Source organism: Histoplasma capsulatum (genome assembly GCF_000150115.1).
Source record: "Histoplasma capsulatum G186AR genomic scaffold supercont2.2, whole genome shotgun sequence".
Taxonomy (NCBI): domain Eukaryota; kingdom Fungi; phylum Ascomycota; class Eurotiomycetes; order Onygenales; family Ajellomycetaceae; genus Histoplasma; species Histoplasma capsulatum.
This window is the reverse complement of record NW_025544802.1, coordinates 2,405,577-2,432,334: the sequence shown is the minus strand read 5'-3', so window position 1 is coordinate 2,432,334 and position 26,758 is coordinate 2,405,577. Positions and strand designations below refer to the sequence as shown.

The window sequence follows — 26,758 nt, the reverse complement described above, 5'->3', positions numbered from 1 at the left end:
GTCTTTGTATTTTCAGTGTCATAGTTTAGTTTTGCTCTTCTGATCCGACTTCTTTCTCAAGTGACCTGTGTAGGCTTGTGGGAAGTCCTGGATATATTTAGATAGCCTTTAGTGGGATCTGAACATAGTTAGTAGAAAAGAAAGTGAAAGTTTGCCTTGAGGGGAATCACAACACAGCCAATGGATTTTCAGTAAGTTGCAGTGCAGTCCAATCCACACCACCCCGTGGTTTGTTCATCTTACTGGGTTTTCCACTTCATAGAGCCTTTTAAATCTGATTCCCCTTCTTCAGGTGGTTTGACCGTAGCTCATTGCAAAGAATAATTTTTCTTACCACAGCCCACGGCCTTCTCTAATTCTCCCAAAACACCTTTCATCCCACCAACATCTACATTCCCACTCAGCAGATATGGTCGACAACTCTGGACGTAGAGCAGCTGCCATATCACCACAAAAGCGGTAATAGATTTGAGATTCAATGGAGAAAGAGTGGGGGATTGTGTGCATTACGAGCCTTTTCTGGTTGTCTCCTCTCGAAGGTCCTAATGGTCCTAATGGATGCTCGATATAGTATCCAGACCTCACGCTTGGGCGAGCAGGACCCCGCCGCACCAGAAAAGTCAAGATTGACTGGATCAGGTACCGACCTTCAACTCCAGCCCTTCCACGCCTTCACCACCAGGATGGATATTGTAAACAACATTGCTAGCAAAATTTGTCCCAGATTTATTCGGTGGGCAAGGCAAGGAAGGGGTTGAAGACCTCGGGAAGATCTAGGAATATCACGTGAAGAGAGTCACTTCTTGGCAACCTTGGAATCGGAACGGGTATTGAGCTTATGACTAATCAGATCGGGAGTGCACCAAGGTTCCTGTTTAGGTTGAAACGCGCCGTTCATTGTTTGTTTACATCAAGGCAAGTATGGTACAGGAACGGTAATCGGCGTGTATTGCTGGGTACTGGCAATCAGGATAGAATTCTTGACCTTCTGGGAATGAACACTGCGTCACGAGGATTCCATGAGGTCTTTGAAGAGAGGAGGAACAGGAAATAAATAACAATAATAAGAATAATAGTCGCTGGTAGCACTGTTGATCGATAGTGTGTCAAACTCTAACTCCGTGCTGGTTGATCTGAGAAAATATGTGCCCATTCCTGTTGGACACCCAGCGCCGCAATTTCAGGCCTGCATAAGTATACGCTCACTCAGTCGTCAATCAATGTGAACCATACTGCGTCCACTTACAACTCACAGCAACACCAAGAAAGAAGAGAAAAAGAAAAAAGCGTTGATAGTGCTGCTTCTGCTGTCCATGATGATGTATTTTTGAAGACTGATCGGGTGGTTAAATGTGGGGAGCCTTAATGCCCCTAATAAGAAACGAACGAAATTGAGCGTAAGAACGAAAAGAAGAGAACGTTGACCAGGGAAATAATGTTGATTACTCTGTCTTATTCTTTTCTCCGCGTTTTCTTCCTCTTTCCTTTTCCTTTCTCTTCCCCATCCCCGCCTGACGAACACGGCCAGTTGGTCGTGGAAACAAGAATCGCATATCACAAACAGCTTTTCTAATGAAATTATAAAGAAGCTGTGTGCGTGGGTGATCAGTCGTTCCTTTAGTTTTTTTTTTTTTTCTTTTATTTTAATTAATTTTTATCATCTATCGTTTTTCGTTTTTGATATACACTTTTCCCTCTTCGTTTCGTACCCATATTTGTTTCTTCATTCGTTGTTTTATCACTTTGATCCCCTAATACTCCCCATCTACCATTACTATCTACCCCCGTTTTGCTTCGTCCAACGTGACATTTATTACTGATATTCTTCGCTTTTCCTTTCCCGATTGTCACATTTATTTATTTCCGCCTCCCATTTTCTGCGTGTCTGAGTTGTCAGCAAGTTGCCCGTTGTCGTACCCAAGCCAAAACAACAAAAACGCGTTAGTTACCTGTACCAGCAATACCAAGCCCACCGCCCCGTCAACAAATCACCACATCTAGGCCAACTCAAGGGCGCCACCATTCAGCCCTCTTCTGAATCCTGTCGACGCAGAAGCTGCCCTGCGCATCCCACTGCTCTCCACCCTCGTCAGACATCCCAGTCTCATCGCTAAGAATCAGGTCCTACCTGGGTTCTCAGTACGGTGGGAGACAGTAGGGTTGGAGGGAACCGGCCATTTCGCTTGCTGTTTTTCTCCACAACCACCCTCTATACCCTTCAATTGTACTGCCTTGTTATCAACCATCGCGGGAGGAGGGCTTGCATCGTCTCCCACGTAAGCTGTGATAGCGAGATGTGGTTTCACGTTTAAAAAGTCAAAAACAAAAACTGAAAATAAAGAAACCACTGGGAGACCGACAAGCATCGGTTTTATCTATTCCTCCTACAAGTTTTTGACAATTCGGTTTTGGCGCGGCACCTCTTTTCTTGCATCTCTCCCATTTGATGACAGGCCCGCTGGGCACATTTGCCAACCAACGGCAACAAACACCGTCATCGTCACCCGTCTGGATGCAGCAGATCCCGTGTACAATGGATGACCCGTTCGTCTCCGACTCCGGACCAACCGGAGTACTCCCCCAGCAACAACCATACCAACAACGCGAGTCGCATCGATATTCCCCCTTTGGTTCACAGCTCTTCACTCTCGATGCATCCTCACCGTCACAAGTTAAGCGTGCTCTCGAAGCCCATCTAGCGGAAACCGAACGAAGGTTGGAGGATGCATCGAAGCTGGGCACTGCACTCGTGCAGCAGCAAAAGGAACTTTCAGACAAATTAAAGGAGGTTGAACACCGGCAGGACGAGGGCGAAATCGGGCCGGAACTACGGAGGAAGTTGGCGGAGTTGGAGAAGGAATATAATGATATCGGGCGGGAGACTGCTCGTGTATCACTGGGGCCCAAACCCCGACTTGTTCCTGATGAGGATGGGCAGGGCACGCCTCAATTTGATGGTCGGGTAAGTACCTCATCTTGTCTAGAACTAATGGATATTTATTTCACATGAATATTTCATTTTTTTGGTGACTTTTGATTTTAATTTTTGCATCTATTTGCCGACTTTTTTGTTACACATATATAGCACCCTACCAGCCCCGCCGTACTCTCCAGTCAGGCCACCAACTCGCCTACAAAGATAAGTGTGCCATCTAGAAGACAACGGAACCAGCAGTCCAGTCGAGTCCATGACATTGAATTTGCAACGGAGATAAGCACGTCATTGCTTGCTCAAGTCCGCCAATTACAAGGGCTCCTTGTAGAGCGGGATGAAACTATAAAGAGCATCAATTTGGAGAAGTCTCGGCTAGAACTTGAAGCAGAAGCCTTTACACAGCGTCTACGCGCTCTCGATGATAATGAACAGCGTTACAAGGACGAGAATTGGAGGCTCGAGACTCAGACACAGGAACTTCTTGCCGCCGCCAAGGAAGCTGCTGCTAGGGAAGAGAAGTTGAAAGCAAGTCTGAATGCTGCCAATGTAGAGAAAACTAAAACCCAGCGAAAGCTCGATGAGTTGAAACAAGCCAACGAGAAGCTTATTGAAGAAAATACGGCTACGCAGAAGACCTATGATTCTGAGCTTCACATTCTTCGAAGAAATGTACATGTCGGAGATGCGGAACGGAACACTCTCCAGCAAAAGGTCGAAGAACTCACCAACCAAAATCAAGAGCTGGCCAAGGCTGTCGCTGCCAAACTTCGACAGCATGAGGCGGAGGCCACCAGGGACGTCGCTCCAGCGAACGAGGATGATGTAATGGATGAGGCAACCCCGGAAAATTCACCCCCCCCGTCTCCAAATAAGGCAACCCCTCGACATGGGCATTTGGAATCTGAGACGCTGAAAAGCTCTCTACACCACGCTCACCGCATGATCCAGAACCTGAAGAGCAACATCCATCGTGAAAAGACTGAAAAGATTGAACTCAAGCGCATGCTCCAGGAGGCCCGAGATGAGATTGAACAACGACGTGCAGAGACCACTGCCCCGTCTAGCGCCAACAAGCGTCAGAAGGCTAAGCAAGATATTTTCAAGAAGCCTCCCCGACCGGAAATGCTTGGTGCTAGGCGTGGCTTTGCCGAGATTGAAATTGAGGAGCCAGATTGGGAAGACCATACTATTGAAGCAAGCCCCACAAGGAAACCGTCTGGGAGATTCAACACGTTCCCTTCATCTCGCCACTCTCGCACTGAATCTGTTGATCCAGTCGATCCAGTCGATGCAAGTGACGCTTATCAAACTGCCAACGAAACGGAAGACGCCTTTGAAACTGCGAATGAGCGGGATAACGCCACTGAGAGCGACGCCTTCCAGACTGTTGCTGAAAGCTTGGCAGGAGATACGAGTGAAGGGGAACTGACCGAAACTGAAAGTCGTTCAGGGTCTACGCCAGTCATCAGAAGCAAAAAGCCGCTGAAGCTATCTTCCGCAAAACCCGGCGATCGGACGTCTTACATGAGCACGGCATCGACATCGGACGATGATTTTGACGACAATGATTCACGCACTCCCATTCAGATGCAGCCTCAACGTTACAGACTGAAGATGCATCGTGGTAGACGTGGACGTGCGTCTGGCGATATTGGCATGGCACCCGAGAGTGGCAATCTGAGCGCGCGAAACTCGCCAGCTACCAGTTTCTCTCAAGGCCACCCTCCAATCATCCCATCTGGACAGAGCTTGTTTGCGGAATTGGAAGAGCTCAATGGACCAGACAGCTGTAGCGATTTTGGCACGCCTCATCGTTCCACTACAGCATCTCAAACCTCGACGCCAAATGTTTCTCGGTTCATCGACCAACGTCGGCCGTCTGAGGTACCTAGCACGTACTCTGTGACTAGAATAATGGTAGATTCTGGAATGATGACAGAACCGTGGGAAGCTTCTCAACCGACACATGATGTTGTAGTTCCGTTGACTCCTGTAGAATCAGAGACAAATCTCTCCGCTTCAATTATCGCCGTCAAGCCCAAGGATTCAGCGGAATTCGTCGACTCTGCGACGCAGTACACTCCACAAAAGGAATCTGCGTCTGGAACCGGCGATCTCCCAATTGCCTTTGATACTCCACCTAAGACAATATGGGATGGACCTATCGTCGAAAAACACCATCAGAAGCAACCCGCTGTGGAAGAGCCTTCCTTTTTGGCTAGATCCCCTCCTTTGGAATTGTGTATTTCGCCGATTGTATCTGAAGAAACAGCACCCGTCGCGCCTATTGTTGACAACGTGACACAGGCGCTGCAATTTATACCTCAGCTAAATGTCTCCTCAATTGTCTATGAGGAAACCCACCCTGTGGCTGTCCCCGCGAAGGCCGTCATGCCACCAAGACCCTTGGACCTTGTGTTTTCACCAATCCAAACTGAGACAACGGAACCACTGCAGCCAGCTGTCTCAGAAATTATTGAGAAGCCAAGGCAACAGCTTCAGATTTCGTCGATTTTCACGGAGGAAACGAAACCGGCGGAACCTCAACTATTGGGTGGAGTGGTCACACAGCCCAGCCTTTTCCAAAAGAAAGATGTTGGTGATGCTGAAACCTTGCCCGAAAGACCCAATACTGCAGTACATGTCAACGGAGTTACGGATCACAACATTGTCGATTTCAAATCCGTAGATGTCGGTACTGATCCCATTTCTCCTATTTATCCACCGACCGACGAATCCGTTGAGCAGATCGATAGCAAAGTGAAGAAAGATGCTCCCGTGCAATTTGCCAACAATATTGTCAGCCAAATTGTTCACAGCTCCGTTACACCGCGCTCCGGATCACCAGTTCCAGACACTGCAGTTGCGACTACTGAACATGCAGCTCAGACAATACTTACGGCAATCCAAATTGATCAGCTTCTTATGGAGCGCTCTTCTCATCAGCATGTTGCTTCTATGGGAACTGATCCAGAGAGTAAACAACTGCAAGATCCTTCCATTGCTGATACCGCTCCCGGTTCTCCTTCCACACCCAAGGCGAGGCCTCTACATACATCACAGCCTCCCCAAACTGTCCTCAAGCGCCCTGGAAGTGCTAGTAGTCAGCGACACGGCTCAATGATGGTCCATCCCCCGTTACCGTATGATCATAAACAAGCTATTGCTGCTGCAACCCAACGACTATCCTCAGAAACTCCCGCCTCTGGGACGATGGGACCGCCACTAGCCCCTGCTTCTGCCTATCGCACCAACATCCAAATCCGACCCCGCACTCCAAATGAGCAAGCATCAAGTATCAAAAATGGTGTCACGTCCCGTGTCCATACTCGACGCAGTAGTCAAATATCTCGCCGCTCGTCGATATCCTCTTTCGCGTCAGAGCTCGACGTACGGTTCAACATGGGCAAATCAGGATATCCTTTCGAGTCCGGGACAGATCCCCGCATGATACAAGCTATAACCCAGACCATGATCGGAGAGTTCCTTTGGAAGTACACTCGTAGAACTGGTCGCCCCGATGTATCCAGTAATAATCGTCACCAACGTTATTTCTGGGTCCACCCGTACACGCGAACTTTGTACTGGAGCGACCAGGACCCACAAACGGCGGGTAAATCGCAACATAAAGCGAAAAGTGTCGCTATCGAAGCTGTCCGCGTCGTTAATGACGATAACCCATACCCTCCTGGCTTGCATTGCAAAAGTCTGGAGATTGTGACTCCCGGCCGTACTCTGAAGTTCACTGCGTCGACAAGCCAAAGACACGAAACGTGGTACAATGCACTGTCATATCTTCTTCTGAGAACTGCCGGAGAAGAAGAAGCGGCGGAACGAGGCGACAACCTGAACTCTGACGACATCGATGAATTCAATCCAGCATACCGATCAACATCTCGCACGGGTGGATCGCGTATGTCCATTGCCTCCCGAACCAGTCGGAATGCACGAACCTACTCGAAACATTATCCGGAACCCACGCTAACCATTCGACGTCCAACAACACCTGGCCGCGTATCACCTGCTTTATCCAGTGGTGCCAACTCCACCGCACGGGTCGACCAAGCGCGTCACGGCTCCGTATCCCGCCTCAGCACGATGTTTAGGAATTCAGGCGTGCCAGGGACGTTCTCGAGCCGGCGGAGTAGGTATGGTCATACCGCGGGCAGTGTTGATAGCACTGGCGCTGCAGAGCGGGATAGTGCGGAAGATTTAAGACGTGTTATTGAACAACAGGAGATAGAAGCGGATAGGCTAGAAAATGTGCGGGCGTGTTGCGATGGTAAACTTTAACCTCCTCTTCTTCCTTCTACTGCTTTATTTATTTACCGTTGGGAATTCTCAAATGTCGAACATTCTGCTAATATTTCACAAATTTCTCCAATTTAGGCAAGCATGATGTCAGTTCCCTATCTAGGACAAGCAGATATAGCTCGCTCAAAGGCCACAAACACGGATAGCTCGATCACATTTAAAGGCTGTCTTTCTATCCGACTTCTCCAAGCCTAAACCGGTTGGTTTACAGCTTAGAAAGAGACGGATACTCAAGAAGCCTATTCTATCCTGCATGTCTGACGAATTTCCTTATCGGTTTGATACTCATCACTTTTCCCATTTTGGCCGGTGCATCAATTTCATTCCTCTCGCCTCTCGTTCTTCCCTTTTCCCCTGGGCGTTATCCGATTACAATATGTCTGGAGGATACTCCCTTCAAATCCGAACAAAAGACGTATTGTAAGGGGACAATCCAGGCCAGGGCTGCCCCAAGGGATTTCGGTACTTAAATTGAATTTATCTACCCGCTTTCACCCAAACTCTCAACTCTTGTTCAATGTGCTCTCTATATTTCCCTTTCAATTTCTTTCTTTCCTCCCCTTTTTGCAGCTCACGTCCTACCCCACCATTTTCATTTCTCCTATGCCCCTGATACTGTTGCACAGGCTCCGTTTGGAATATTTTTATATAATATCGTCGTTTTTTTCCAACTATCTCTGTCCTTGACTCAAAGCTCCCTAGGTATAATCATCCTCGATATTTTTGACTTTTCCTTTGTCTATATATTCTTGTGTTTTAGTCCCCAAAAATGCACTTTCGCCGCCTCCGCTGTTGTCCCTCGTATCACAACAGCTAGTATTGAAATGAGAACAACATCTTCCCCGTCTCTCTTGCCTCTTTCCAAATTTTCTTTTATAATCCGCTGTTACTTTCATCCTTTTCTTTTTTGAAATTTGGTACAAGGGATATCGTTCTCTTTTCTCTTTTTTCCATGTTGACTACTAGATCGCTATTGGCAATATCTTTTGCTGGTATTTTGTTGTATGCTTCCGCTTTTCCCTCATTCTGCTTTGCTATTTTGTTTTAAATGAAAGTTAAATCATAAATATATATTATATATATATATATTTATATTCATCATTTCTTGAGGAGTGCTATAAGATCTTTTTTTCCCTAAAGTTAGAGAGTTCATGGAAGGTTTCTGGAAAATTCACACGTGACCTAATAAAGAACCTTGACAAAACGTGGGAATCAAACGAACTGTCCGCGCCGTCTATTATGAAGTCCCTCCACGCCCCACAAACTCCACTATTATTCCAATTCCCACGGCAAGTAGCAGTGGTTGTTGAGAGTGATTCGTTTGATGATCAAAGGGCCGGTTTCCACTTGGCGTGTTTGATTGCGTGTCCGATGGGTCCATTCACGGGTGCCGGTTCCCCTGGGCGAATAATCCTTGGATCACCATGGAGATAAGACCCGTTGGACTAGGATATGTATGCATGCTCCATTTTTTCTTTTTCTGGTTTCTGACAACACGGTTGATATTTGAGTTGATGAAGAACGCTTTTGTTCTCAGATGCTAGCTATGCCCAGGAGTGGGAAAGGGATATTGGATATAGAGCCTGTGATAGTGGTCCATGTAACAGTTGCGATATGCTGCTTACTTCAATCAACTCCGTACATGTTGTCTGTGTGGAGACATGGAGATCGTTATATGCTCTTAGAATCTTGTGAAAACACCTCGTATCCATGGTTATCATTTCATTGTGGGATACCCTCTCCGCACACTTTCACGCATTGTATCCGATCGATAAAGACCAGTGTCCGCCATATTCATTGGCCTTCATGTTCCCGTACCTCGATCTATTTACCGTTGGCGGAGGCTCTACCTTCAACTTCCCTCCCGTTCCACTCTGATAAACTCTCCACGCTCGTTTACCAACTGCTTTAAAAGTGTGAATGCATCTCAAGCATGCATGCCTCCCATGAGCCATGAGAGCTGTCAACAAGATCTTCCTGCAGAGATCTTTTCGTCGTGCCGTACTGCTCCTGCTCCTATTGAGCGCCCTGGTGTTTGCAGGGGTCGTCCTACGGCAGAAACTTCACCAGCCAGAAGTACAGACCCTCCCTTCATCAACCCAGTGTTTTGGCGATTTTTGACGTCCAATGTTTGTTTGTTCCGCTTACATTTATCCGGAAGAATAACTAATGCGATCTGTGATTTGCCCGACGTTCCTTTGAGAATAATAGAGACAGTTTTCAATCCAGCAACAACAATATTTTACGGAATCTCGCCAGTATCCCAGGTCCGTTCTATAGCTATCCATATCTATCATCAATACGCCCTTTGGTTAAATTATCCCAAAACAGTTGGTGTACTGACTCTGAATCGTTTTGCTACTCCATAGCGTATTCAGGAAATTCGTCTCGACTCTATCCCATCTCACCACTCCCGAACACTACAGCAACTCAGAAGTCGTAGATGACCCTCGCTTCGAGGCCAAGAGCGCACCTGACATCCCCAAGATATACCGTCCTTACCCAAATTATGAGAGTCTTCGCTGGAAAAGTTCCCATCGTGGAAGATTCAACCCGTGTGAGGGGCCGAGGGGAAAACCCATATCAAAAAATCTGGATGACCAGGTTGGCGTTTATTTAGGCGATCTCGGTATATACTATTTACATTTACTCTGTCCCGTTTATTCTTCCAGGCTAACGTGATTTTATTCAAATAGGGTTCCCTAAACCCATGTTTGGCTCTCACGAAGCTGTAGGATTTAATGGAGATGTCTTCTTCGACCGCTATACGAGATACGGCGCGTATGGCTATGGAGAGAATGACTCATTTGTTAAAAATTGGAAGAAACCGGCCAAGGTCCAATGGGACAAGGTCAACTGGGGTAAATTGCAAGAGCAATGCTTCCTGAAAAACGCAGATAGATTCTCGGCGGATCTGTCCCTGCTTGCGGATTTGCCGCAAGATTCCCCGAGGCGCCAGATCGAGCCCGAGGCCCGTACAGCTGTCCTTATTCGCACATATGTTGGGAAAACGTATTCCGATAATGACATGCAAACGATCCGTTCGCTGGTTTCGGAGCTATCGCTGCAGTCTGGGGGCGAGTATTCGGTCATCCTACTCCTGCACGTGAAGGACGAGGAGATTGAGATCGAGAAGGATGAGGTATACCAGCAAGTTGTGGAAGAGAATGTGCCTAAGGAATTCTGGGATATGACTGTTCTATGGAATATTCCTGTTGTGTCAAAGCGCTACCCACGCCTTGTGAAGATGAAACTTACCGAGTGAGCTTTTATGTCAACTCATTTTGTATTTGTGCATCCAAAAGAAAAACCCTCGTGAATCACTAACTAGCCTTGTACTTACACAGCGTCCATCGCTCCCAGTGGCTCTCCGTCCAACATTTTGCCCTTACTCACCCACAATACAAATTCATCTGGAACTGGGAACTCGACTCCCGCTTCACAGGCCACCACTATGAATTCACCAACAAACTTGACATCTTCGCCCGCTCCCAACCGCGCCGGGGCCTCTGGGAACGGAACGCCCGTTTCTACATCCCCGCCCTGCACGGTAGCTACAACCACGCCTTCCGCACCTTTGTACAACGCTTTGAAAACGAAGCTGTCTGGGGCGCTGTGCCCATCGACCATCCGCACCCGCGGCCCATTGGGCCCTCACCGCCTGTAGGCTCGCCAGACAAAGACACGGATTACAAATGGGGCGTCGGCGAAGATGCAGATTACATTGGCTTCCTCCCCATCTTCCACCCTATCGGCACGGAGTGGGTCATCCGCAACGAAATCTACGGCTACCTCGGCCAAGCAACGCCACGTCGCGCGTCTCTGATCACGCACTCGCGCTTATCCAGACGGTTGCTTCTCGCGATGGATCGGGAGAACATGTTCGGCAGACACATGTCCTCGGAGCTGTTACCCGTCTCTACTGCGTTGCTGCATGGTTTCAAGGCCGTCGCGGCGCCGCATCCCATCTACTCTGATAAAGATCTTCCTGCGAAAAGTACAGATCGCTGGTTTAATCCGGGAATTAATGGGCGCTCGGGCAGCTCTCAGGATAGTCCATTTGGGTGGAAGAGGGAGTCGAGGTTTTTGGATTTGTCGTGGTATTATCGGGCGAATTTGGCGGGGAGGTTGTATTGGAATTTTTTGGGGTGGCAGAAGGATTGGACGGGCGGTCGAGTTGTGAGTCTTTTTAATTTCTTTCCCTCTCTCCCCCCCTCCACTTTTTTTTCTCTCTCTCTTCAATTAGTCTCCCCCTCTCTCCTTTTGTACTGTACTAACGAATTTGACTTAACTTGCCTTTTACAGTACGAATTCATACACGGACGTGTCATCCTGCCGTCAATACTTTTCCATCCCATCAAAGATGTTCGCCCGGATGCTAACAGTATGGGATATGACTTTAATTTCCAGCTTTGAGACAAAAGCTTGGAGATGGTGTTTGATCCTTTTGAGGGGAAACAAAGAAGGTATTCTGTATAAATATAACTCACCTCCTCCTTTCTTTCTATGGCATGAGAGCATACATTGTTGTGATGGGTTCGGGCCAGGGGGTTTTCCCCAGTTTGCGCGACATTGTCCTCTATTTTTTATTTTTTTATTTGGATGTATATTTTATCCTTCCCCCTGATTCCCTATTCCATTTCAACCACGCTGGTGTCCTCCCCACAATCCAGTTTCTCTCTAATGCCTACAGTCTATTTTGATTTGTGCTGGTTCAGTTCCTTATACATATTTTACTTCGCGAATATAAACTAAAGGAAGGGCGTGGCTTTGCTTACTTCAATTTTCTTCATCCTTCATTTTTTCATGTATTTTTCTTTTTTCTTTGAATATCTATCGCCAGTCGATACTCTCATGTTACATAGATTTACAAATATGGACAAGGGACGGAATCCGGTTTGGTGATCTATCTGGCATCAATCGCTTGATAAGAAAAATGGGCGAAACGGACATGATTTGTAATCGGTATAGTGAGTCGCTTAGAGGATGGTTTGCGATGATATCGCAATCGTGGTCCGAAAGCTCAGCCATATATGATGAATGGGAAGCAAACTGCAGAATTGTTAGCAAGTTATGATGTATGATATCTGCGAGAGAAGATAGCTCGCTGGGAACGAATGCTGGTATATATAATCAAAGGGAGGATTATGGCAAAAGGGTTGATCCGGCTTGGCTTTGATGCAGTACATGAATGAAAGAACAAATAGAGCCGCCGAGCAATGAACTGGGTGGAGATTAGTCCTATTCAATTGCGACAGAATGGTAATAAGCTCGAACAAAATAGGGGGAATTGAAATCGTATTTGAGAACATCGGCTATTTCCATTTAGGATTAATGTAGGCCAACCTTGGAAACCAACCCGTTGTGTTGCAGATGCGGTTAGAGTCACGGTCCGACATGAGCCAATGATAACGTAAAGCACAACAGTTGGTCAAGCAGCTGTAGGGCGAGAGGTAGCAAGCGAATCATGATTGGAAGATCCCCATCTCCCTTACTACCTCTGTCCTCTCCTTCGCTTCTATCTGAATTGGTTAGAGGATGGTTCTTGATAATGTTGCGATCTTCTTGTGAAAGTCCTGCCATTTTGATGGTATAAAAGACCCTTAAGTTAGTGCGAGGAATTGCAAAGAGAGGGAAAAGTTATAGGGTGGGGTGACTGAGCTGACCTACGCTAGTATAGGTCACCTGACCCTATAGAAATGGTGACTAGTCAAAGGGTCAGTTGAGCTCCTTACCAACTTGATCTCTTACAAGCTCTTATCAACTGCCCTGAGCCTACTGCTAGCACCTCCATCATCAATACTAGTCCACTACTAATCACTCAATTTTATATAAGACAGACTCACAGAGTGAAGTAAAGTCTCTAAGAATTATATAATAATAAATAAATTAAAAGAAGTATTGATTAGTCAGTGACTAGTCATTGATTAATTATAGAGTAGTAATTTAATATATTAAATAATTTAAATAACTATACTCTGTATATTAAATTTATATTGACTAGTATCTGACTAGTAATATATCAGTCATTCACTAGTGCAATATTAATAGTTAATAATTAGTTTATAACTAACTAGTAAATTACTAGTCAGTAACTGATTAAATAATAGTAAAGAACTAGTTTTATATACTATATTTTCATTCATAGTTTATATATACTTCTCAATTTAATAATATTCAAGATTTAATCAATTTCTATTATTCAAAAAAAGAATTATAATATTCATTTTCACTGTGTGTATTATAGATGTATGAGAAGATAAAAGTTCATTTTTGTTTTATCCTCAACTGACCCATTTTGTGCCAAGAAATTATTTGGGTCAGGTGACTAGCACTAGTGTAGGTCAGGTGAGTCACCCGAGGGGTCAGCCGACGTGTAGTCTCTAATTTTACCACCAAACATTTTCTTGGCTAAAACAAATGACTAAGCATGGAGCTTAACTAGTTAATTGATTTTTGATTTGATTGATTTATTCATTTCGGGCGTGCAGTTGAACATGGTTAATAAAAAGCTGAACATGGTTAATTTTTCGGGCCGGAATAACTTTCGGTGTCATGTCAACCCCTTCATTAAAACTACACACACTAGCCATTTCACATCTTCAAATGCATTGGACACAGTGATCTTATCATATTTCTCAGAGCTCTATTCCTTAGCTAACCTGGATTCTAACTCTAAATCACTAATTCTAACTTACAACTACTTCTCAGATGCTAAAGAGTCTCAGATGTTGAAGTAGAAGAACTAAATGAGAGCTGATTAGTAATATACAGTGAGGATGTGTAAAACATGTTTAGTGAGCGTAAATTTTAGTGAGAAGTGAAGAGCTGAGCATGGTTTATTTTTCAGACCCACCTTTTTTAAACCATGTTCAACTGTAACCCGCATGATATGCTCTCATATTATCAAGCACTCTCACACCATGAAAGTCCTGATCAAATTCTTCAGCACAGTTCAGAGCTGTCTTGATATGCATGATGATGACCACACCTCCCTTGGCCAGTGCAAATGCAGCTCAGACAAAGTTCTTGATCTTGATTGCCATGTTAGTCACCACATATGATATGGATATTGACTGCTTGCCTGTCGCCCATTTGAGCTTTTATTCAGCAGTTTCTCCAACTCCTTTCCGCAGTGAAACAGCAAAGAGAAAGAGGGGCACATTGACACTCTGTATCACGTGGATGGAATGGCCCTCAGTTGTTTGACGCCGTGTCATGCACCCATGGCAAACTGAGCCAGTATATACATACTGCCCATACCACATTCTCTCCATCCCCATCGGAGTTCTCGAGTTGCGGCGCACTTCCCCCGCTAATCAAAAAATGACGTCTACTACTACCAAAATCAGATCGCTATCCTCCAGGCTCTGTACCCTCTTATTACAGAGCGAGAGAGAGTAATGATGCACTCTGTTTGTACCCGAAACTCCGAGGAACAGGCAATGTTATGCTGTACACGCCTACACAATACAGGTTTTTTGAAACGGGGATAGCCTACAATCTAGATGTATTTTGGATGATTCAGCGCACTTCTTCCACAAATAATCATACAGATGCTTTGATGATACAATTTTGGCTGAAGTGCAGATAATCTTGGTTGGCCGTGAGGTTTCTCTATTGGACGAGTAATAGCTGCCTGCTAACACAACAGACTGTAGGTCGTTACCAAAACCCCTCTTTGAGGGTGCATAAACAAGGCTCACTGCCTCATTCGCTACCTCAGTTCTGGACTTTTCGCCTACATCATGTCCAAACACAGACTAGAGAACGAGAAATCAATAGGCCTTGGTGCATAAATCTGCAGGAATGTTTGACCAGCAAAGTCAAGCAACAACATGAACGACGAAGAGCAGGTAATTAATTCCGATCACGTTGGTCAAGCTCATAGTGGGAACACAACCTATCAGTGTCTGACACGTAGCGCGGCATTGGTTGGCAATCTTTTGGCCCTGGTTGCATAATCTGACAAAGTTCCAATAATATCACAGCCCAACCCATGAGTGAAAAGGATGTATCTTAACGACCGGGCTGTGAATGCGGGGATGTATCAATGTCTTTTCTCCTGCCTTGGTGTCATATAATAGAAGAAAAGTGGTCCGCCCCACTTCTTGATTTTTATCCCGACTTTTCCCTTGAGGGCCTTGCGAAGAATAACAATAAATTTCTCTCTAAAGCATGAATGAATCTACTTCCACTCAGATGCAGGCGAATGGCTCTATTTATTTGCCTTCGGGTCGATCTATCAGTCCACAGATACTCAAGAGCGACATCGACAGCGGCGCTGACAGAAGGCAAGAATATGGTAACAGAGCTATTGTGTTATATTTGTTAGAAAACAGTGTAGAGTTCCGAGAACTTAGTGATCTGCGAAAGAAAGTGAGTAACTGTCGACCTAACTATTATACTCTCTGCTGATGCTGTCCCAAATAGGGATGGGAAAATCCTGCAGGCGATAAATTTTTTAAAAATCAGCGCCGGAATGCAGACAATGCCACTCAAAGAACGGCTATATATTTTCATAGATTGATGAAGAAGATCGGAGAGGAGCTTCACCAGTCCACTGATGTCTTTGCAATCCAAAGGCTAAACCCTGAGCCACCTGCCATCCTTGACATGTGCATGGCCCCGGGTGGCTTTCTAGAAACGGCATTGAGAAAGAACCCAGGATCACATGCATTGGCGTTTAGCCTGCCTGTCGTAAATGGCGGGCACAAGAGCCTTTTACCGAGGGAATTGGACGTCGACCAAAGATTTTTAGATGTGACCATGCTCGCAGCAGATATGGGTGTGAATGAAATTGATAATAATCATCCCGATGCCGAACATTTCTTACCGCGACAGTTTACCTCATACCAGCATTTTGACCTGGTCATATGCGATGGTCAAGTTCTGAGAACTCATGACCGCGCCGCCTATCGAGAGCGACGGGAAGCGAAAAGATTGATAGTGACGCAGCTAGCCCTCGGCCTCCAGCAACTAAGGCCTGGTGGAACTATGGTCATTCTTCTTCATAAATTCGAGGCGTGGGATACAGTGAATCTCATCTGGACTTTCTGGAAGTTCTCTTCTGTGCGCCTGTTGAAACCAAAGGCGGGCCACACCAAACGATCTTCTTTCTATATGGTTGCTAAAGATATCCAGAGTCGGTGCCTGGAGGCCATTCAGGCAATCTCGAGGTGGAAAGAAATTTGGCGGGTGTCAACATTCAGCTCGGATAAAGAGTTCCAAGAGATGCTTTGGAACGGGGAGCCACAGGCGGAAGACATCCTCAACAATTTTGGACGAGAGCTTGTGACGCTGGGCGGAAAGATCTGGAAGGTCCAGGCAGAGGCGCTTGCCAAAGCTCCTTTCATGAAGTAGTTTGATGTTATGTCAGTAGTTGGAATCTCCACATCTTTCTTCGGTGCGGAATATTATAAACATCAGCAGGGCCTGTGCGGTGTAAAGCATGAATGTACATGGAAACAGGGTGGCTAGTGGATAAGCCCATTTGATTCTCAGAAAAGTCTGAATTCTCCTGGGACATAAGGATAAATATCGTCCCAAAAAATGAACCTCTCTACATTCATCTCAAAGGTCTTGCAACCAGAATCCGGGTTCGGGAAGTTAAATGATGATGATGATATTGTTTAATGTCTCAGGGGGGAGCAGGCAGTGCCTGCACCCCAAAGCCTCCCGAAGGGCATGGAGACATGCTAAGCTGGAGAGATCTCTATATATATACAAAGTAGTAATAGACGCAGAATCCAGATAGCAACTCTTGAGAAGACTCAGTCTATATAGACTGTACATCCACTTCTGGCCCGACGTATGGCCATTCATGGTAAAGAAATAATCAAAGCACACAAGTGCTAAAGGGAGCAGCAATGATTGCTGAGTTCACTGAGAACCAAACACTCATAACAACCGCTCTGTTCTTGGCCATCACCACTAGATGATGTTACCAGGCTGCACCACGAGGAGGTGGCAGAGTCGGACTTCGCAGCCCTTCGGGAAGTTAAAGAGAATCAGTATAGCGTATTTCCCGACCATGTCAAATACGTCAAACATAAGCCGCATATCACAGCTGTGAAGAATCCACACCTATTCCTAGATGTTAAAAGACAAAATTTGCGTGTTGAATGCTGTTTCTATTCTCCGTCGAATGTGAAGAGTATGAAGCAATCTCTTTGCTGCGATTCGAATTTAGTGGTGGTGGTGGCGGACCAGTGATATTTGAAATAGCAGGTGTGGTTTTGTGGGAGTAATGACAACTCTTTTCAGTTATCAATTCTTGAAATTGACAGTCAACTACTTCTGCAGAAATCAAGACATTTCTTGAACAGATTATCTATATAAAAGTACATAGATCTTCAGTAATTGAAGATTATTGATGTGAGAGGTGATAACAGTGTGAAGAGTGAATAGTAGAAGATAGTATATAGTGTATAGTAATAGAATAATAATAACAAATAATAGTAGTAGCAGTGATAATTAGTAGCTAATCACTGAAAAAGAGAAGAAAGAGAAAAGAAGATGTATGGAATACATGCAGACATATATATATGATTCCTGCAAAGTGTCTGAGCTTGCTGAGATAACCCACTATATAGTTCTAATGAACCAACCTTCCACCTCCATCCATCAGCAAAAGAATTTCAATCAACTCTCATGCAAACTGCGACGATTAGTTCTCAGACATGCAAGCAATTGCTGAGGATTATGCCATCGTTTCTTAACGTGTGTTAGCCTATAATTTTTTCACGCTGCTTTTCACGCAGAGTGTCCGAGTTCACCAACATAATTCTGGATCTGGATTCCCGGCCGAGTCACCTGATCCTTCCGACACCCCGTTGGACTTCTCTCCGTTTGCAGGCTGGGTTGGACAATTCATACTTGAAATCCCAGCTTGTTCCTGCATGCTCCTCTAACCTGGCACTCTGGAACTGCGCTTTTCTATTCGCTATAAGATACACATGAAATTTCGCTCTGCGGGGCTCCTGCCTCCATGCTAGTAGGAGGCCACACAGCATACCTAGAGCTTTCGGGATAGCTCCTCAGCCAAACCTGAAAGAGAAGCTCCTTTTTTTGTTCAATTACTGCAGCGGGGAAGAAACTACCCCACAACCATTTTAAACAGTAGAAGCTCTGTTCTTCCTTTCTCATCTCTTTCCGCGTTCATCTCCCGCCCTTCTTACACTGCTCGCTATAGACACCATCTCACCAGCAGAGAGAACAGGAGAGAAGGGTTCTCAGCAGAGAGCAGAGAGCAGAAAGCTACAAGCTATATACCATCACGAGCCATTGAACTTCCTAATTCAGCTATCAGCCTGAAGCGTGTTTTTCATTTCGTCCTACGAGCCGTTCATAAGTATATTCCACGAGAAAAATGGCATCCAACGACCCGCCAGCTTTCCCCGAGCGCATGATGAGCATGGCGGAGCCGGGCATGTTGTTCATGGGATCGGTGTATCGTGAGTGGCAAACCAGCTTCCTTTCTATTTCTTTCTATTTATGTCCCCCTCCCGCATTCTGTCTGTGTTTTAGTTTTTGCACAGCTTGCACATTGTATAATCTTGCAGCATTGCAGCATTGCAGCATTGCAAGCGATCCTTTTCTCGCCTGCCCCTTTTTATTGTGGATGCCACTCCCTAGCGAATGTATTCAGGCTGCGATTGCGATTCGTGGTGTGCGGGTTGTGATTGCACCTTAGGAGAAGAAGGATTCAATTGGCTCCGCAATGATTTCGTTCCCCCCCCCCCCTTTTTTTTTTTTTGCCTAAACTGCCCTTGGATGCGGATATACTCCCTTTGATACTCCTAGAACTACATAATACGGTATGAAGCTTCTGCTTGGATGGGGGATTATGTATGGAATGGCCCACTTCATGAAAGTGCCTGTTATTACCCACCCACCCCTGGAGCCCTTAGCTCTTCCTCAATGCCAACTCATACAGTACCATAACTGATAACTGCATCCTCATTTTCGCCGCTCTTCATCTACACCCAAACACGCGACCTTCTCCCTAAACAAGGATATTCACCGGCTAACCAAAATCTTCATTCACTGGGCCCTTCATGCTCCCACTGCGGGAGTGTCTAAGGGTTTCCAATTTTGCTTTTCATCATTTCCCCCCTGGCAGAATTCACTGCTGTCTTTCTAGAGACAGTCTTTAGAAAAGGCGATATTCTAGCCCCGATATTTCGCCTGCAGGAGATGCGCAGCGAGGCGTTTTCGAGATTTTGGATCAATTTTACCAGTTAGTTTTTTTTTTTTTCTTTTTCTTTTTTTCCCCCTGTATCGGAGAGGTTATCTACCTGCCTATCAGCTTCCCCTTCTTTTCGTTGTACGAAAAAAAAAAGAAAAGAAGAGAAAAGAAATATAAAAAAAATATGAAAAGAATAAGAAGAAGAAGAATAAGTAACCCTAACTTCCTCCACACAGACGTCCGCGACGGCGCCGAAGGGCCCCCAGTCGGCTCATCCGCGCTAATCCCCCCTCTCCTCGCCACAGCCGACGGCCTCGTCCTCGACGTCGGCCCCGGCACCGGCACGCAGACCCCGTTCTTCACCAACGCAAACCTAGTCCGCATGTACGGCGCCGAGCCGTGCCAGGGACTGCACAAGGAGCTCATGGCGAAGGTGGAGGCGTGCGGGCTGAGCGATAAGTACCAGATCCTGCCGTGCTCGGTGGAGCGGAAGGAGCTGTACCCGGCGCTGGAGAGGGAGGGGTTGTTGGCGGAGACGGAGGCGGCGGTTGTGAAGGGCGGGGTGGGGCCGGTGCAGGGCGGGCGCGGCGTGTTTGATACGATTGTCTGCGTGAGGGTGTTGTGTTCTGTGCCGGACCAGCGGGGGACGGTGAGAGGGTTGTATGACTTGCTGAAGCCTGGGGGGAAGCTGGTGGTATGTGAGCATGTGCGGAATAGGTGGGGTGTTTGCTGTGGGAAGGGGAAAGGGAAAGGGAAAAGGGGGGGAAGGGAGGGGGGAAGCTTTGCGGCGTGGCTTGTGCAGATGGTTCTTACGATGTTGGGGTGGGAGTTTTTTATGGGGAATTGCCATATGAATAGGGATACGGAGCGGGTGTTGAGGGAGGTTGCGGAGGAAGCGGGGGATGGAGGGTGGGAGAAAGTGGATGTTCAGAGGTGGTTTGAGTGGTCGGCTCTGCCGTATGTGGCGGGGACATTGGTGAAGAGGCGGGAGGGGTAGGGAGATTGGTATTGGTATTATCTTTTCTTTTATTTATTAATTTATTTTTTTCCGATTCTGTTATGGTTTTCGTAGATGGCGTCCTGTAGATGGAACTGATATACACAGGCACCGCCCATAGGTTTTATACGGACGTAGTGGAGAGCCTTCCACACGCTTCTCTTTATCCAGGTCACGTCACTACCTAGCAAGAAAGAAAGCTAATGCATTCTCGTCTTGTACTCTTCTACGTCTCTTAACTGGTATATTCAAAACAGCCAAAACAAAATGCCGAATACGCACACTCATAAAACGTAATAATGAATCAAAATCAATCATAAGAAACGTAAATGGGCGAACCCGTCCACTGCTGATTAAGAGCAGCCAAACGCGCCATGACATATCGCCCTCTTCTGCCGTCACCCCATCACCCAGCAACCTTCCCTCTTCCCTTCTTGCTCTCCGGCTTCGGCCGACCGGGAGGCCACCAATCAAACAAATCAAGCGCCTCCTCCGTCCAGGGGCCCTGCTCCTCCCCATCATCGACATCCACACACGTGGCAACATGCTGGTTTCTCTTCGGGGCAAGCAGGCTCTGGCGCGTGCGTGGGATCGCGGCCGCCGTTGGTGGTGCCGTTACTGTTGTTGTTACTGTACTAGATGTGGTTGTTCCACGGAGCATGGAAGATGGGTCTGAAGGAGCCTTTTGGAAGGGTTTTTGAGGGCGAGGGGGAGGGGGAGGGGGAGGGGGAGGAGATGGTGCTGGTGCTGATTGACTGGCTTTTTCAGTTATAGTGGGTTGCGAGATGTGGATGGGGAGGGAATCGGATCGCTGTATTGTTGGTTTTGAAGGGTTTATTTGTGGTTCTGGTGGTGTGGGATGGGAGGTAAGTTTTGTTTGTTTTGAAGATGGGGGTATACCGGAGTGACTGATGATAGAAGGTCGGTTTGGGGATTGAGGACTCTCATGAGATTTTGGGGAAGAGTTTTCTATGTTGCACGCCATGGCAGTGGTTTGCGGGGTTTGAGCCACTGGGCTTGGAACAACCTCCTTCTGCAACTTTATGGTTGTGATGGGGGGTGCATGTTTGCTGCTTTTCTGGAAGAACTGGTTTATGGGTTTGGTCTTTTGTGAAGATGGCGGAGGTTCGGCTTCTTGGATGGCACGTAGTGTTGACGTTGATGGTATGAATTGGAGAGTACTATTGATATCAGTTGAAGTGGGAGCTGGTGACTTGAAAGCGGGACCGACAGGAGGGATATTTTCGATTTCAGCGTCTGGGTTTTCAATGGGTAATGGTAATGGACTGCTGTCTCTTTGCGTTCGTACGCTACTGTTCTGTTTCTCTCTTGAGTTTTGTTGAGACCTGGGTGTGGGGTGGTGCCTGGGCTGTGGGGCGAGTAAATCCTTGTACATCAATTTCTTTCGAGGCTTTTCGATGGCCATCCTGAGAATATTGACAGATCCAGGAGGGTTGCCAAAATCGATGATGGTTTGCGATTTCGATCTGTCCCCCTTGTTCGTTGTTTTGGGGATGTCGGTTGACGACGATTTGGACGAAGTGGAAACGCTGTTGCGCACCAGATCCCTGGCTGGCTGAAACGTTGACATAGAGGAGTGCGAGCCGGAGTCACGAAGTAGATTCTGCCATGATGACCTATCGACATCCCTTCCCTGTTCACGGCTATGTACTCTCTGCCTCTTTGGGGCCCGTTCCGTATTCGACGCATCAGCACCATCATTGTCGGGACGAATGGCACCATACCGCTCTTCATAGGGTGACTTCGAGGGCAATGCAGCCCTTCCAATTCGCGCCCGCCCGATACCTAACAGCTCGTTCAGTGACTTCAGCCGTCCCGACGAGTTCGGAGCCACATTGTTACTATGAGCAGAAAGCGCTGGGCGAGACGAGGCGTCCGGCGAGAACGCCTTTGTGGGAGAGGAGGTGGTCGCATGTTTCCTCTTCTCCAACAGCTCCGTCAAGTCTGTCAGGGTCTGCTCCACACACTCGCCCACCTGCACAAGCACTCCTCGCTCCAGCTCCAATTCATCACCGTCATGAAGCCCCTCCCCGTCGCGCCAATGTAGATCTCCGATAAAATTACTCTGGGTGTCGTAGACCATGATCCGCTTGTTGAAGGAATGATAGCGGAGGATGCCATCATGCCATCGTTTCGCTTTGCGTCTAATGTCGTGGGAGAAGAGGCAACGGAACTTGCTGACAGGGGCTGAGGTCTGAGGCGTGGTCGTCGTGGCGGAGGAATTCATGATGACGGGGGGAAGAATGGACACATCCTCTGAGGGACGGACCCAGGACAGAGCCACGACTATAGTCCACCTGGATCTGGGCTGGGGTTTGACTTAATGTCCTTCTCCACCGACTGCAGTCCGTCCCCACGTCTCCATCAGCCCATTTCACACGTTGAGTGCGATGGCAGTAGGATCGATTCCCTCGGTTGCTGATTCTTTGATGTCGAGAACAGGAAATCAGGAAGACGTGACGGTGCTGACTCAGCAGGGTTGATGAGCAAATCTAGGCCTTCTGGGAGGGAGTCCAGATGTACTGGTACCTGGAATAGACGGGCGTGCTCAACCAAATGAAAGTACCAGTACCGGGATGAAGGTATATTTCCGAGCCATTGGGGGTTGGAAACAATATTCCCTTGTAGTTATCCTCCTGTACGCAGAGCACCGTAGGTTGGGAAGGCGTGTATGTACTGGTATCAATGGCCATCGGACGTCTCACGGAGATAAACCAAGCCCGAATATCTATTTTGTCTATAGTGACAGGTTATATATACTACGGAGTCAACTATGTGGAGTTAGTTAACTAAATCAACAACTTAGATGACTAACAATGTTCAACCAGGAAGCAGAAGAGTCGACCTCGCTAAGTAAGCCACCCGACCTCGTTATATAATCAGACCTCACTAGCGCGGCCCGTGCACCTACCCGACCTCACTAGCTTAAAATACAATGACAAAGTGTGACAGCTGTGAAGAACTAGTATTCAATTAATTATCAATTGATTGAACAATGACAACTAGTTAAAGAATTATATATTTTTTATAAGTTATATGTATGTATAGATATTAATTAATTATCAATTGATTTATAACTGATTAAAGAATTATATAGTATATTTCTACAAATTATATATATATATATATATTAATTGATTATCAATTGATTGATAATTAATTAAAGAATTATAATATATTTTTTATAAGTTATATCATATATATATGTATTAATATTAATTAATTATCAATTGATTTATAATTGATTAAAGAATTATATAGTATATTTCTATAAATTATATATATATTAATTGATTATCAATCAATTGATAATCAATTTACAATTGTTTAAAAATTATAATAATATATTTTTATAAGTTATATTAATATATATATATTAACTAATTATTAATTGATTATCAATTGATTTATAACTGATTAAAAAATTATATAGTATATTATTATTTCTACAAGTTATATATATCAATTAATTATCAATTGATTGATAATTAATTTACAACTAATTAAAGAAATTATAACAATATATCTATAATTATATATATATATTATCACTATTATATTATATTTAAAAATTAAAAATATAAAATATTTTTAATTTTCAATTAATTTTAATTAATTTTTAATTGATTAAAAATTGATTGAAAATTGATTAAAATATTAATACATTACTTTATATATTTTAAGAAAATTAAGAAAATTACACAATACAGTTCTGTTACTAGCTGTACTCTTGTATTTTGCAAGGTCAGGTAGGTGCACAGGCCGCGCTAGCAGGATCTGATTATATAACGAGGTCGGGTGGCTTACTTAGCGAGGTCGACTCTTCTGTATGCACATGTTCAACGTCTGTCCCACCGATCGCCAGCCCAGGCCTTGCCAAGGTTCCGCCGCTGTTGCGTGTCGTCTCCAGTGTTGTATTTTTGCCTGCATTGCCATGGGATGGGGCTGATGATTCCTCTCATTGCGGCTCGCGGGGTGCTGGAGTTCGATTTTTGCGGCTGATGCTCGATGCTCTCCTGTCTCGCGTTTCGCGTCTCTCCGTCTTCTGCCAATTGTTCTTGTTCTTGTTCTCCCTCTGTCTCTCCCTCTCCCTCTCCAGTATTGTTACTGTCCTCCAACGCTGAAACAGAGAGACCCGGCTGCAGGGATCTGCAATTGGTGACGCAGCCTGTTGCACCCACTTCAACTGCTTCACGTTCAAACCTTCCTCCTTCTTCCACCTCCTCCTCGCCTCAAGACTCAGCTTGCATTCCTATACATGCACATTTTGGCGAATTCCACTCTCCCCGTTTTCTCTCCTTTTCATCTCCCTTCGCCCTTCGCCCTCCGCCCTCCGCCCCCACTGATCGAGACTTCAACTCCCTGAGATCCACCCCAACGTGCGCCTCGAATTGACTCTCGTGCTCAGCGTCCTGCAAGTTCCACCAAACTGAATCACCATGAATTCGGTACACAGGCAGTTTGGGAAGTTTATGAAGCGGTCTGCGGACGACAGCCAGGTCTCCGTTTTGCTGAAGGATTTTGACGATGCTGACAAACTGCTGGCAAGGGTATGCGAGAAATATTTTCCTCTCCTATATCTCTCTTCTTTCTGAGCCGGATAGGAAATGGATGTGAATACAGACAGACGGGAAGGCATATAAGAGATCAGAAAAGACGTGCTCTGACAATTGATTCCTCTTTCTTCTGGGCATAGGTAATCGACTCTAGCAAAGCATGGCGCGACGCCTGGATGGCCATCCTCACTTATCAGTCCCGAATGGTCCAGGAATTCGAATCCCTTTACAACCCTATAGTGGGTTCCTCAGAGCCCTCCCCCCGGCCCCCAGCAGAAACTCCAGAGGCTACGCTTGCAAGGACTGCTCGACTGCAAGAGGTGTATGAGGAATTGAAGACGGAACTTCTGACGGAAATTAACAGTGTGGATGAGAGAATGATCAAGCCCGCAATGGACGCGAAGGACTACCTCCAGCCGTTTAAAAAGATCATTAAGAAACGTGATGATAAGAAGGTCCGTCCGTGCCTAATATATATACCCATATATACATATGCCCGTTTTGAATAATAGCCATAACCGTTTTCCTGCCGTCATCCCTTAATACTGACAGATTTTCCATTCTAGTTGGATTTTGAGCGATATCAAAACCGAGTGGACACCTCACGAAAGAAGACGAAGCGTTCGGATAGAGACAATGCAGCATTGGCAAAGGCTGAAATAGACTTGAGTAGAGCAAAGGATGTCCGTACATAGATAAACAACGCCCCCCTTCAAACATACAGCTCCTGAACACGGAACACTGAATATCATAACAGGAATATAGTGCTGCGGACGACCATCTTCGCGCCCATCTCCCGCCATTAATCACCGCCACATTCTCCATCCTTCCTCACCTTCTAGCTGCACAAATTGATATCCAAAACACCCTTCTCGCACTCTACTACACGACCCTCCACAACTACTGCGAACAGGAGAACTTTCCCTCCCCTCCACCCGCAATGGACCTGGTAATCCAAACCTGGGAACGGGATATCTCCCCCGCCCTTCGCGAAGTAGAAACCATTACCTGCCTCTCCCACCGCAGACCTTCCCGGCAACCCAGAACGTCAGACGAACACAGGAACGGCTCGTTCGCAAACGGGTTGAACGCCCGCCGCGCCAACAGCAACCAACCAGCCATCCGCAAACCATCCGTCTCCCCCATCCGCATCCGCGCGCCATCCCCCGTCCTCGAATCAAAGCCTCGACTAAACGGCAACGCCAATGGCCACTCACCAAACACAACATATTCGTCCTCCACGAAACCCAAATACTCCCCGGAGATCCAAGATTACTCTACCATACCCGCCCCAAGCATTCCTCCAACCGGGTATTCCCCCGCAGGGCCGCGGGTGGACTATTTCAGCCGCGAACGGCAACCGTCGTCGTCCGGGCACAGTTCCGCTGGCGCTGTGTCATCTCTGGGCATGACACAGATAGCTGCTGCTGCGGCAAAAAAGAAACCTCCCCCACCACCCCCGCGCTCAGCGTCCAGCCCTGCCGTTTTCGTGACAGCCCTCTATGACTTCCCCGGCCAGGGGTCGGGGGATCTTGCTTTTCGAGAAGGCGATCGCATACGCGTGCTTAAGAGGACGGATAGTACGGATGATTGGTGGGAGGGGGAACTCAAGGGTGTAAAAGGAAGTTTCCCTGCGAATTACTGCGAGTGATTTGAGCAGGAAAGGGGGAGAGACTGGAGACTGTGAGATGAAACTGGAAAACTGGTCCCCGAACTATAAACAGTATTGACCACCTCCTTCCCGC

At 46.4% G+C, this 26,758-nt stretch overlaps 7 protein-coding genes across 7 annotated transcripts; 6 read left to right on the top strand and 1 right to left on the bottom strand.

Annotated features, from left to right (window-relative positions):
* Nucleotides 1-409: 409 nt before the first annotated feature.
* On the top strand, nt 410-1,054 carry HCBG_02021 (uncharacterized protein; the record flags this gene model as incomplete). The annotated part of the gene is made up of 3 exons (XM_045429070.1): nt 410-459; nt 572-733; nt 931-1,054. The coding sequence occupies 3 exons, from the start codon at nt 410-412 to the stop codon at nt 1,052-1,054; spliced, it is 336 nt and encodes a 111-aa protein (XP_045290856.1).
* Nucleotides 1,055-2,446: 1,392 nt separating this feature from the next.
* On the top strand, nt 2,447-7,444 carry HCBG_02020 (anucleate primary sterigmata protein A; the record flags this gene model as incomplete). The annotated part of the gene is made up of 3 exons (XM_045429069.1): nt 2,447-2,962; nt 3,086-7,198; nt 7,325-7,444. 3 exons carry the CDS (start codon nt 2,447-2,449, stop codon nt 7,442-7,444), a joined length of 4,749 nt encoding a protein of 1,582 aa, XP_045290855.1.
* A 1,758-nt stretch (nt 7,445-9,202) lies between these two features.
* Nucleotides 9,203-11,691, top strand: HCBG_02019 (uncharacterized protein; the record flags this gene model as incomplete). The annotated part of the gene is made up of 7 exons (XM_045429068.1): nt 9,203-9,325; nt 9,479-9,516; nt 9,619-9,878; nt 9,946-10,510; nt 10,597-11,428; nt 11,555-11,633; nt 11,660-11,691. 7 exons carry the CDS (start codon nt 9,203-9,205, stop codon nt 11,689-11,691), a joined length of 1,929 nt encoding a protein of 642 aa, XP_045290854.1.
* A 3,396-nt stretch (nt 11,692-15,087) lies between these two features.
* On the top strand, nt 15,088-16,612 carry HCBG_02018 (uncharacterized protein; the record flags this gene model as incomplete). Its single annotated transcript, XM_045429067.1, has 3 exons — nt 15,088-15,105; nt 15,452-15,628; nt 15,683-16,612. The coding sequence occupies 3 exons, from the start codon at nt 15,088-15,090 to the stop codon at nt 16,610-16,612; spliced, it is 1,125 nt and encodes a 374-aa protein (XP_045290853.1).
* A 2,835-nt stretch (nt 16,613-19,447) lies between these two features.
* HCBG_02017 (uncharacterized protein) lies at nt 19,448-20,436 on the top strand (the record flags this gene model as incomplete). Its single annotated transcript, XM_045429066.1, has 2 exons — nt 19,448-19,490; nt 19,676-20,436. 2 exons carry the CDS (start codon nt 19,448-19,450, stop codon nt 20,434-20,436), a joined length of 804 nt encoding a protein of 267 aa, XP_045290852.1.
* A 22-nt stretch (nt 20,437-20,458) lies between these two features.
* On the bottom strand, nt 20,459-22,807 carry HCBG_02016 (uncharacterized protein; the record flags this gene model as incomplete). The annotated part of the gene is made up of 1 exon (XM_045429065.1): nt 20,459-22,807. One exon carries the CDS (start codon nt 22,682-22,684, stop codon nt 20,843-20,845), a length of 1,842 nt encoding a protein of 613 aa, XP_045290851.1.
* A 1,622-nt stretch (nt 22,808-24,429) lies between these two features.
* Nucleotides 24,430-26,758, top strand: HCBG_02015 (SH3 domain signaling protein; the record flags this gene model as incomplete). The annotated part of the gene is made up of 4 exons (XM_045429064.1): nt 24,430-25,007; nt 25,154-25,468; nt 25,580-25,696; nt 25,771-26,758. 4 exons carry the CDS (start codon nt 24,897-24,899, stop codon nt 26,662-26,664), a joined length of 1,437 nt encoding a protein of 478 aa, XP_045290850.1.